This window comes from Lampetra planeri, chromosome 26 (genome assembly GCF_965212315.1).
Source record: "Lampetra planeri chromosome 26, kcLamPlan1.2.h2, whole genome shotgun sequence".
Classification (NCBI taxonomy): domain Eukaryota; kingdom Metazoa; phylum Chordata; class Hyperoartia; order Petromyzontiformes; family Petromyzontidae; genus Lampetra; species Lampetra planeri.
The window spans coordinates 497,588-509,505 of NC_136132.1; the positions used below are offsets into that span (position 1 = coordinate 497,588).

The 11,918-nt window shown below is 45.4% G+C and overlaps 1 protein-coding gene across 1 annotated transcript; it reads right to left on the bottom strand.

Annotated features, from left to right (window-relative positions):
* Positions 1–2,018: 2,018 nt before the first annotated feature.
* Positions 2,019–11,665, bottom strand: LOC144727831 (ribosyldihydronicotinamide dehydrogenase [quinone]-like). Its single transcript, XM_078606990.1, has 6 exons — positions 11,419–11,665; positions 8,235–8,408; positions 6,390–6,520; positions 4,202–4,315; positions 3,877–3,978; positions 2,019–2,996 (listed from the first exon to the last, which is right to left on the bottom strand). The coding sequence occupies exons 1-6, from the start codon at positions 11,648–11,650 to the stop codon at positions 2,685–2,687; spliced, it is 1,065 nt and encodes a 354-aa protein (XP_078463116.1). The 5' UTR covers positions 11,651–11,665; the 3' UTR covers positions 2,019–2,684.
* Positions 11,666–11,918: the final 253 nt, after the last annotated feature.

The window sequence follows — 11,918 nt, forward strand, 5'->3', positions numbered from 1 at the left end:
CGCGAGATTTCGCAACTTGAAATGGCACGTATGGAGGAGAATAGGTGTGTGTTGAACTTCTTACGGCGCGTCCCTAACGAACCGTGCTCATAGGAAGTTTGGGTATGGATACGCATTTCTGTGGAAATGTCAAAACTGTACTTACACCTGTACCTAACTTAGCAGTTATTTGCACATGTACCTGCTTATTGTGTTTAGATTGTTGTCCTTCACCCTCACATCCGATTATCACGGTTGACTACGTACGGTGCAAAAGAAGTTCAACATATAAACCTGTACCTAACTTTTTCTGGCGCGTCTTGCTTTCATTACATTTGCACGGTTTTATTTGTGTCGTGTGGTAAAACAACTCCAAGCTCGTCTCTGTCATCTCTGTGGCACGATATGGACGCACAAACCAGCTGCTCTTAAAGTGTGGCACCCGGACCACCAGCAAGGTGCCACGGTCCTCCAGGTGGTCCACGGGTTTCTTCAAACGCAGGTTGACCCGGAAATAATGACAATGTTTATACCTTTTGTTTCGGACATTAATTAACATTTTACTCATAATTAATTGATAAATTAAGTTCGTGAAACTACCCTGATTAAAGTACCATAAGATCTAAATGCCTCCCCCCTCTAAAACCCCTCATCGCTTCGGAATAAAAATACGTGTTATGTTCTGGTAATACAAATCATTTCGTGCGAGTGGCATTTAGAGAGAAGGGAACACGTTTTGTCGCCAGGGCTGCGGGGCTGGGTGGTCCACAGGAATGTTTGCATCAGCTGAATGAGCCGCGGGCCGAAATAGTTTGGGAAGGACTGCCATAAGTTAAACTTACCACGATATAACGATTTACTTGTGTAAGAAATAATCCGATTATTGTTTTTTTACCCTTTTATCTGGCAACAAAACTGACACCTTTTTTTTTACAAGGAGTCATGTTTGCATTGACCACAATACCTGCAGTCGGAATGAGACTAGGCTCTAAGGAAAGCTGTCTCGGGTGTGGACCAATCAATTTCAAGGACAATGCATACATTATCAGAGTTATGTTTTTTGTAGGGGTGGGGCTGGGTGGTGAGGGGCTGGTCTCCCCGTGGTGCCCTTATAAAACTCAACGTTTAACCTACTCACGCCGGCTTGTGCCCGCCCTCAAGTCGGGCATATTTGCGGAATACACCACGCCGCCGTTGACCCTGGCCATTGACCGAGCAACCCAACGTTCCTACCAGCTCCCTCCGCAGGAATGTGTTTATTGATTCGATTACTTTTCTTGTACTTTGTACTCGTGTTTTTGTATTGTTCGTTGGTGTAACATTCTGACCCACCCCTACTGGACATCTGAAAAAGAGCTTTATAGCTCATAGGATTCCTCCAGTACAAATATTCCGATTCTGATTTGGTACACGCTTTCATTCATACTTCTGTAACTGCAAGGGCATCTTGCAGGGACACGAGGGACCCGAGGTGTGCACGTTAATGCGAGACTGCGAAAGGTATTTGTTCCATGCAAACATCGGAAAGAAATGTTCCCCACCCCTGTGTGTCGAGTTTAAAAGAAAGACAGTACACAGACTACCCGAGTCTGTCACATAATCAAACACGTGTACCATGGCACGGTAATGGCAATTACCATAGCGTGATAATTGCGTTTTAATGGACAATTTCTAACTGCAACTTTAAGTGATACTTTAAATATTTTGGAACAAACAACCCCAACTTAAATCAAGCTAAACGCAATACGGAAGTAAACATCTTGAAAGTGAATATACAGCACAGTAACTCACCGTAAATTAAAACCATGAAGGTTAAAACTGACATCTGTGTTGTCGGCTCCTAACGTCCCAAAAATTCGCCAAAGGCCTTCCGCCATTTTCTTGCTCTACCTCGTTCTCGTCCATCGGTGGCCTCCAAATACTTTGACTTCGCCTCGCCATCACTTCAGTGGTGCAGTGGATTCTGTTGCTCTCAATTGTTGGTTAATGAATTATTTTGAGCATCTTATAGTTAAAATTGTGAAGACTCTGGTCACATGTTTCAGGTATTCATGTTGCAAGATTTATTTCGAATGAGCACGGATGTAGTTAAGACTAGTGAACACATCCAGTTCACAAACCCTTTCATATATCAGTCACAATTTTATAATCGGATACATATAAACTATTTTAGCCAGTTTTTATTCTATAAATACCCATATGCACGATATTAATGTGTCATTTCAACATGAGGTTTTAGTATGATCAATCAACATCTATTAAATATGCACAGAATACATTTCCAATGTCTTACATGCTGAATATACTGTGATAATGGCCATTCTGGGTTAAAGACAGAAACATTAACTAATTGTGCGAGCGCAAACATGACATCTTCATCGACGTCCCACTGCCTGATCACCTCTGCATAGTCAGTAAAACGATTTCCACCTCTGTATCGAATAATTTGGTGGTGGAAGGTCCTATGTAATCAATTAGGCCTTGTCATTGGAACATGTAATTTTAAAGAACACACCTTTTAAAGGATAACAGATCACACAAATTGATACCTTTAAGATCGAGTTTATGTTTTATGTAAAAACTGGCCAGATTCTCAAGTTATATTCAAATTGTTAAACATCTTTCAATAAATCAATTGTAAAAAATGAACATGTTGTGCATGTGAAATGCCAGCAACCAGATTGCTCATTTCAAGCAGCGGTTGCTTATTCAGCAGAGGCATCGTTGGCCTTGGTCTGGTTGTTGGGGGGCAGAGGCTTGCCGGCATGTTGGCCCACGGTGAGACCCTGGGGTTTGGTGGAGAGATTCTTCACGGTGTCATCATTGAGCACGAAACCTTTTTTGGGGTCAAAAAGCTCAAGAGGTGCAAATTTAAGCGTCTTCTCCTGCCACACGGATGCCAGTCGCTGCTCCCACATGGCGACCAGGCCCTTGCGACCCTCCTCTGGCATGAACGAAGGGCTCCACGAGATCTGTGGGGCCAGCACTTGGAAGCCACAGAAGTGCAGCATCCCTTGCTGCAAAACAAAGCGGTACAGAAGAATATATTAGGGATCGTACAGACCTGTCTCATATCCGAGTGTCCGTCTTAGACTAGACTCAGAGGTGCCATGGCTAGATTAACGCAGGGGCTTAAAAGCTCCCCCACCCAACATTAACTACCGTTTTATATTCTTGGGTCTTTCGGCAAAGTCACGTAGATAGGTTCAAAGAAAATTATCAAAAATAACAGAAAACTACGACGTTTCGATCGCAAGGCAAGCAATCGAAACGTCGTAGTTTTCTGTTATTTTAATTTTCTTTGAACCTATCTACGTGACTTTACCGAAAGACCCAAGAATACTAATTTCTGTAGTCACGAAAGCTTTAAGTCAAGATTTACTGTTCTATAACCGATGAAACACAATAATGTAAATATTTGATACATCTGGTAAGTAATTTGGTCATTAAAGCCATATTACCCAGATTTTAATATTTTATTCAATTTCATAATGTACATATAATTGAAAAAATAATTCAAACAAAGATAAATAAGATTGGAGTATTTGGTATCAGGTGTGGATGATGGTGAAACGGTAAAGGGAATTAACGGAATATGAAAAGGGGCCTCCTCAAAATAATAATGGCCCTGGGTCCCCACCAAACCTAATGTCTACAGTGGCTATGCATGCCCTTGTGCTACGTCTCGTTCTCATAATTTAAAGTGTCATTACAAACGTCTTTCAATACATCTATTGATAGTATCATGCTGATGAAACCAATGATTTGAATTAATTGATCATAACATATTGTTTCATATTTTAATTGTCAGCCATCCATATGTGTATCTCTAGCAAACAATCACAATCAACCATTCATTCCATTTACAATTGTCACATTTGCAGGTATTTATCTTACTTGCATGGGCCACAGGATGACATTGATGTCACCGTTGACACCTGTAGGTCCATACATTGACTCCATCCCGCCCGTGGTGATGGAGATCAGAGCCTTCTTTTTCTGCAACGTCGAAAAAAGCCAACACGAGAGAGACATGGAAAGAAGATCCCATCACGCACGCTAATATCATCAAGATCAGTGGTTCTTAACCTGGGGTGCATGCACTCCCTGGGGGTGTGAGATGCCCTTTCTGAGAACCAAATGGGTGCAGGCTGCAGTAAAGTTAAGAACCACTGATCTAGATCATCAATCAAGATAATAAGAACAATGTGTGCACACGTACGGTGAAAGGGCCGCTCTCATAAAACTGTGGGAACCCATAAGCGAAGCCGCGGGTGAGGACCCGATCCATCCAGCCCTTCATGATGGCAGGCATGCTGAACCAGTACAAGGGAAACTGCACACCACAGGGTAGACACACACGCAGGTCTCAATACAATACTGGGTTAAACTATTCGCAATTCATCCTTGTTTCTTATGCCCATGATGCACATGTAGCGACTAAATCGGAGACAGTAAGACTTGGAGGCGCTTATTTTATTGAACGAACACCATCGGGATAATACACACCCTACGTGGGTACACACTATTACCGTTGCTAGCCTATACGCAACACTAATCGACTAACACTAACGGCGCTGAACGGAGACTGCCAACAACTATCAGCGCAATGTCGAGTGAAGACGGCAGCGACGACGAGATGGTAACGACGACGATCTTGAACAGCACGACGGGGATCCCACTTCCAGCAACAGCCACGAGGTCCCTCAGAGGGGTCCCTCTTGTACTGTCAGCGTGGCCTCGCTCCGCCCAGGACACGCCCCCTTCTCTCTAGAACCTACTAGCGGGCTCCTGAGGCTTCCCGATGGGCACCCTCTGTGACCTTTCCCCCCTCGATATCCCCCCTCTCGTGTCTATCGTGGCCTGCTGACATGGGTACTCCCTTCCAGCGCAGTTACCCTTTTCCGCCAACAGCCAGCGCTATGCCACTGCACACATATGGAATTGTGTGTCTAAGACTCGTTTACGACTTGCTCGTGCACTTAATTATTTTTGATGCCACTATAGATTCCTATGTCTGTAGATTGTACTTACACCGTAGAGTTAACAAACTTGTGGCAAATTGTGAAGGAGTTACTCTGTTGCATCCTTAATTATACACACATCAGAAACTCAGAAATACTCTTATCCCTGGAAATGGGACATTTCGCAATAATTTGGCACGAGATAAAACTCATTCTTGAAGCCACTTGGAACAAGTGAATTTGTTAATTATTTCATAGGCTAATTACTGATGTGATGAACACGTACACACACAGGAAAGTAAACGACTGCATGGGTGTGCTCTGTCATCTTCTTTTGTTCTATTCCATTGGAGTATTTACTGCATTTTAAATACCACACAGATTGAATAAAATGTGTGCGCAGGCAAAATGCCACTAATTATCATGAATATGAGGCAGTACATTTCTGCATAGCACCATGTGTTTCCATGCATTTGTGTATATGGGAGTCAATGTGTCTGTGAATGCTTGTATATATCTGTGGGAAATGGTAATGTAGCGGTTGGTGTGCTGGCGATACGAACCCAGTGACCCGAGTTCGATTCCAGCTCATGGCCAACACCAATGACGAATATCTGAACCACACCACTCCCTCGTGTGCCGTGCCTGCCTTAATAGCTGCTTGCGAACAGCACTCGCCCTAAAAGTCTATGTAGGTTGCATGGGTAAATTTGTTTTGTTGCGTACTGGATATGGGTGTTCATGTGTGTATAGGTGCATCTGTGTGGATATCAGGACAAGAGGCAGGCTTATTATCAATAAGAGACTACAAGGCTTGGACATCGACTAAGTGTGGACACCACAGAGGAGGTTAGCATGAAACTTATGCAACAAAACTGACACACTGAAGATGCAAAATAGGAAGACCCAAGACAAGATGGGAAAAGACGGTAGACAAAGATTTGGAACAATAGGAACTGCCAATAATAAGAGGAGATGCGGTGAAAGATCAACATCCTGCAGGGGGCTGTGTCAAAATGCATAATGCGAGCAGCTTATGATGTGCATATAAGTGTTCATGTATGCATGTTGAACCTCTTTTGCACCGTATGTAGCCAACCGTGCTAGTCGGAGTGTTGAGTGTCAATGCAAGTCGGTGTATATGGGCTTCTATGCATCTGTATTGGAAATTGGACCTCAATAGTTGCTCACAAACTGAACAAGTTAAATTGTCTGTAATTTAGAGACTTTCAAAGTGCGCCGAGCATGCCACAATCATTATGGTGATTTCAACACGGATTTAGGTGGCATTTGTGTAACCTCAAGCGGTGCTCAGATACAGAATAGCAGTGGCAGGAGAGGAAGGTTTTGTTTTGCGTCAAGCGCGATTGGCCAGTTTAGGACGAAGATGATCGGAGAACACCAACTTCCATGCGTGCCCTGGGCACCACCAATATGAGCAAGCACCTGGAAAATGACGAGGTCCGCATCCTGCACCTTCTTCTGCTCGTTCACGATGTCTTGGCTGAGTTTTCCCTTCTCCCAGGCTGCTGCAGTCTCTTCTCCGTATCGAAAACTCTCGGTGCTCTTCAGATCCCCTGCCGCATTCATGGAGACAGCAACCACTCAGAATCCGTGCTTCATTTCAGCCAGTAACAGGCCTGGAAATGCTGTTCCGAGAATTATTTTGGCATGCCACATCCATCGTCTTGTTTTTTCCTCGCGACACTACAGCGTGTGTGCGGTGATGTGAAAAAAAGTGTTTTGAATAGTGCTCATAATATACAATTAACATGCAAAGGTGTATCTAGTACTTGAGTGGTATTGCCTTGCGCTGATGATCCCTACTCAAAGCCAGCCTAGCAGCGGTCCATCAAACTTTAAGTGAAATATTAAATTTTGCTCAGGACGCATCCCCCCCTGCTAAGGCTGCCACCTCGGGAGGTACAAAAAACCTAGGATATATCATGAGCATAATAATATCATCACAATACCAGAAGAGGGGAGAAAGGCATGTAAAAGAGGGACTTGAGTAACTTTTAATTTCCCGGGAGAGGCTTACAGATTCCACAGGACAGCAATCTGAGTAGAAGAGGTCAGACTGGGGAAAAAGCCGTACTGGCGGTAACTCTACCATCTGCCTGCATCCTACGTGGGGATTCATGCGTAAAGACGCAGGGCAATCTGTCAATGCAGCAAGCTTGTCTTATTATCCAACTGTCGCATGGTATGGAAAAAGAGTCGAAATGAATGAATAATTGATATCCAAAGGGTTTATTTACGTTCAAAGAATACATCAGTAAAACCATTATACACCCAAGTAACCCTAATCCTCAGTGAAATGACAACTCCACAATTCACAGAGGGCATCTCCGTAGCATGAGACAGCACTTTTGCTGCCAAGTTTAACAGCACCTGTTGCTGCCAGGTGATTTGGAAACTTGGCATGCGTACTCACGCCACTCATGGGACTGTAACCACTCATGAGACTGTGTAATCCCGTCACGAGTTTCCAATTAGCCGATACTACTCATTCCCTTGGCATCAGTACAGTATTTTGCAACCCGTGGACAACGTAGATGCCCATAAGAGGAAACTAAAAACATTCGGGCTGATAAGAAAAAACCTGATCACACCCGAATGCATAAGTTTGCATCGGCAAATGCTTTGTAGAATAAAAAATCAGCCCATACAATGGCAACACCCACACTTGTTCGCACTTGTATAGGAGAGCGTTTCAAGAAGTAAAAACAACTTTAGAATTCCGTAATCTAAGCGAGTTTAATTTCAATTAAATTTGTTCTATGAAGAACAGACCACATTTACAACCATGTTTTATGCTGCACTGGCCACATGTCCGTGGATCACTCAAGTTGGGAGATTAGGGTGAAATTGGTGTGATGTGAGGTTGTGGCGGCACGGAACCCCTGGTGTGTAGAATGAGTTGCCAAGTTGAGTCTACGTTCAATTCTTATGCTAATTAGGGGGAGTCTGCGGAATGTGTGAGATACATTTGGAATGTGCGCGAATCTTATACGCAGGGCATAACCTCAGCCGGGTTACGTCTGTGTTGGTGACCCAGCAAATATTCTCGCCACCAGCACACCACATCCAGTATACTACTAGTTATGGCTGTGGATACTAGTCAGGTGCCTAGTCTCCAGGCTACTCAACGACCTGGGAAACAATCGGTGAGAAATGAAGCCCCTCTCACACCAGTTGCACGAGACATGATGGGTGTGCATGCTACACCGCTGTTCTGTTCGGGACCGCGAGTCAGCAAACCTCAAAAGTGGCAAGGGTCACACGCACCTAGGATGTCGGCCCGTGTTGCCACCGGGTTGAAGGTCGAAGCGTACAGGTCGGACACCTCCACCTGGCAACCCTGCTTGCTCAAGGCCTGCACGGCAGCCTCCTTGAGGGCCCCGTTGAAGGAGCGCAGGGGCTCCTGGTGAGCGAACACGATCAGCACACGTTTTCCGGCACCTGGGCACCAAGGAGAGCACGCACGTATGGCATGCATTTCATCAATTGACATGAACAGCAGGTAAAAAAGGTTATGTTTAGATGTAACTTTACCTTCACAGATGAAAGTCTAGCCCTAAAATATTCTCACTCACACCACTGATGGTGAAAGGGCCTCCAGTAGTGGGAACTCGAGTTTCGCCACGGGGTATTTTTGCTCATTCCCATACTGGCCAGACGTCTTAGAAGAGGTGGGAGTAGGCACCACCCATACTTTACCCCACCACACGCGACCTGCTAATCAACGAACTGCGGCGTGCCGATTTATACTGCTGGTTGGTGAGAGGTGGGGGATTCGGGAAGCTTCCACATTGTTTTAAAAATGTTCTGATGTAGATTCAGGAAGGTTTGCTCAAGTGTATGGCTGTGGAATTTGGTGAGAAACGTTAATTGGACTCATTCATTCTAAATTATGAATTGGTGTAGAAAGAATCAATGAACCCTTGCATACACCTCGACACCACAAAGAAACGGTGACCATATACATCTCGTGTTTACACACTTGTATCGTTGTGATTAAAAGCTATACAGTATATCTTATTTTACATGTCCTCTCAAGCCCCTTTAAAACGCAACATGTAGAAATAATATTTTTTTGTCAACTGAAAAAAAGTGATGTCTTCAAAAGTTTAAGATTGTTAATACCGCAAGCTATATAAATTAAGGAAACGCTGAAAAGATAAAAAAAATCACTGGGTCTCCAGGTAAGATTGGCCTGCGGACTGAGCTAACAGCAACACCGAATTTCTTTGCCAAGGGCGGGAGATTGTGTGTAGTGTTGGGCACACCTTCAGTGCAATTGCACAGCTGTGGGCGATGTCCAAAGTTGGTTGACTCTCCATCATTGCAATGGTTGGATGTTGCATGGGAATTGCATCATTCTAACAACGGCCTTGTCCAATTATGCTCTATTGCACACACTCCGGCATTTGTTCAATATCCATTGTTTGGCGATATGCAGACGAAAGTGTGGCAATCCAAAAAAACCTCTTATGGATATTGATCGCGAAAGCCTACGTGTTCAAGTGTGGCAATCGTTGGAAAAATGTTAATTCTTAATAGAAAGTCTATTGCCAACTCCCCAGGTTAGGTCACGACCTCTCAAAACAAACTGGCGATGCAAAATAAAATGGGATTTCGCGCATGATTTTTAGCTTCTTGCATATTGATGTTTTAATTGTAAGTAGAACGATGGACAAAAACTTTCATTAAATCAACGCTGTAGTCAGCCAAACCGAACAAAAAACCGGTTTTAACTCATATTTTCCCAATTAAAGTATTTGTTGCTCTGCAGTGAAAACTTCTCCTATAAAGATGCAGTTATCAGTTAACTGGTTCAATACATTGAGATTGCACTTCGCAACTGGGGTGTCAAAAGTAAATATTGTATCATACCAACCCCTTTCAGATTGGACCATAACCCCTTCGCACCTGAAGAGGGATTGGTATGACTCCGACTGTAATGGTTGTGATGATAAGGATGAAGAGAATGAAAAATCCTTCACGCGAAACGTTCCCAAGTTTGTTGGCCGTTCTAAAGACGCGTACATTTATCCATTGCATACAGTATTGTACAGTGGCGGCTCCTGCAAAATCTCTCAGGGGGGGCAAATGTCTGGATGATTGATAAGGTCCACCCATGCAATGAATAAATTAACAGCTGAAGCATGTAAAGGCAACTTCACTTCTTTAATATTAATGTTTATTTATTAAAGATTCCACTAGGTGGCGATACATTATATTGTTGGATGAAACGTGCTTACGTATGATGACGTTAGCACGTATGATGACGTAAGCACGTTAGGGCGAGCCCTCCCGGAAGCCATAGAGAATGCATTGCAGCGCCCCCGTTCGAAAAAAAACATCTTTGAATGTAAGTCTATGGGGCCACTCGGGGCGATTCTCAGCCGGAGTGAAATCGCCCAAAAAGAGGCGGTACTCCACAGAACGTGACATGACGCTGATTGGACTATATCCAGAGGCACAGTGACGGCTAGCGTGACTCTGTGGTTGAATGACATTGGTGGTGCGTCGCCCAATCGCCCTAATGAAGAAACCGCCCCTGGTATTGTATAATTGCACGCAAGAATGAAAACAATTGAGGAATGTGAGCAAGAGTTCGCGTGTTACTCTCCTTCCTTGTATGCTCAAGGTCTGCTACCGGTCATGCAGCCCTGAGGTTTTTTTAAAAAATACTTCATCGTGAAACTGCGTTGGTTGCAGAGCACAAATCAAAGCACAACAAAATTCGTCAGCTGCAAAAACAGGAATAAAATATAAACAATAGGTGTATTGGGCAATGGCACTTCATGTGCTATGAAGGGCCATTGCTCGAAACGTCACCTATTGACGAATGAGAGTTTTTGTTGGGAGATGTGGCGACTTTGATCACGATGGTGCCGAGATGAGCATGTGCGTCGAGGCGAGTGAACAACTCTGTCCAGGAGCAATCGCGGCGGGGCGGACGACGTTGAGGTGGGAGCGAGAGGCAGACGACGCAACACCTCCACCCATCCCTCCCTCCTCCCGCTTCGCCCACACGGCTCGAGGAAAGCCTCCGCACTGCGCGCAAAGTCTTGGAGCAGCCGAGCGCCGCCGACGATGCGCTCGCTCACTGGGAGGCATTCGACTTTGGTGGCGAGCGGAGAAGAAGAGAGAGCAGCTCAGGGCGCAATGAGGGTTTGGTTAAGGCGGGGGCCGCGTTCACTCCACGTTTCGCTGCCACACGACGGCGTTCATTCGTACACGGCCCTCTCTTTCTCGCTGCTGCTGCCTACATGCCGCAGAGCCACTCCGCACTGTACACACACACGCGTAGCTGAACATGCCTATTTTTAAAAATGAGCACGGGCCTCCCAACTTGTAAACGAGGGCAAACAAAGACAGTGACCATACAACTTACAGACTACGACTGTACCGACTGCTGTGGCGTGTACGCATCAGCAGTGCAGCACGCACAGCGCGCACTCACCGCTCATCTTGTTGCTGGCTCCTTCCACAGAGGTGACACGCACAGGCAGGGCAGGCAGGCAGGCAGGGCAGGGGGCTGCACAACGCGTCTCGGGCGGCGACTTAAGTGCAGTGCGCGCTTGGCGGCAGGAGGCGCCGCCCTGCCTGGGGGCGGGGCGAACATCCCCCGCGTGACCTCGGCTGACCTCAGGGGCGAGTGCTGTTAGCGAGCACCAGAGGTGGGACAAAGTCATTGTTATGCAAGTCCAAGTCGAGTCGCAAGTCATCAAATTCATGACTCGAGTCTGACTCGAGTCCAAGTCACATGACTCGAGTCCACATCTCATAGGTGGGACAAAGTCATTGTTATGCAAGTCCAAGTCGAGTCGCAAGTCATCAAATTCATGACTCGAGTCTGACTCGAGTCCAAGTCACATGACTCGAGTCCACACCTCTGGCGAGCACCTTGGGTGGCACCTGCGACGAAGGCCGACACGGCAAACGAGTTGGGTTGGTGGCCAG

Bases quoted from the DNA above. Each gene is read 5' to 3' on its own strand.
- LOC144727831 (XM_078606990.1), bottom strand. From the start codon at position 11,650: ATGACTTTGTCCCACCTCTGGTGCTCGCTAACAGCACTCGCCCCTGAG. The intron at 8,409-11,418 runs GTGAGTGCGCGC...CTTGGTGCCCAG, and splicing joins AGCCAGCAACAAGATGAGCG to GTGCCGGAAAACGTGTGCTG. The intron at 6,521-8,234 runs GTGCGTGTGACC...TGAATGCGGCAG, and splicing joins AACACGGGCCGACATCCTAG to GGGATCTGAAGAGCACCGAG.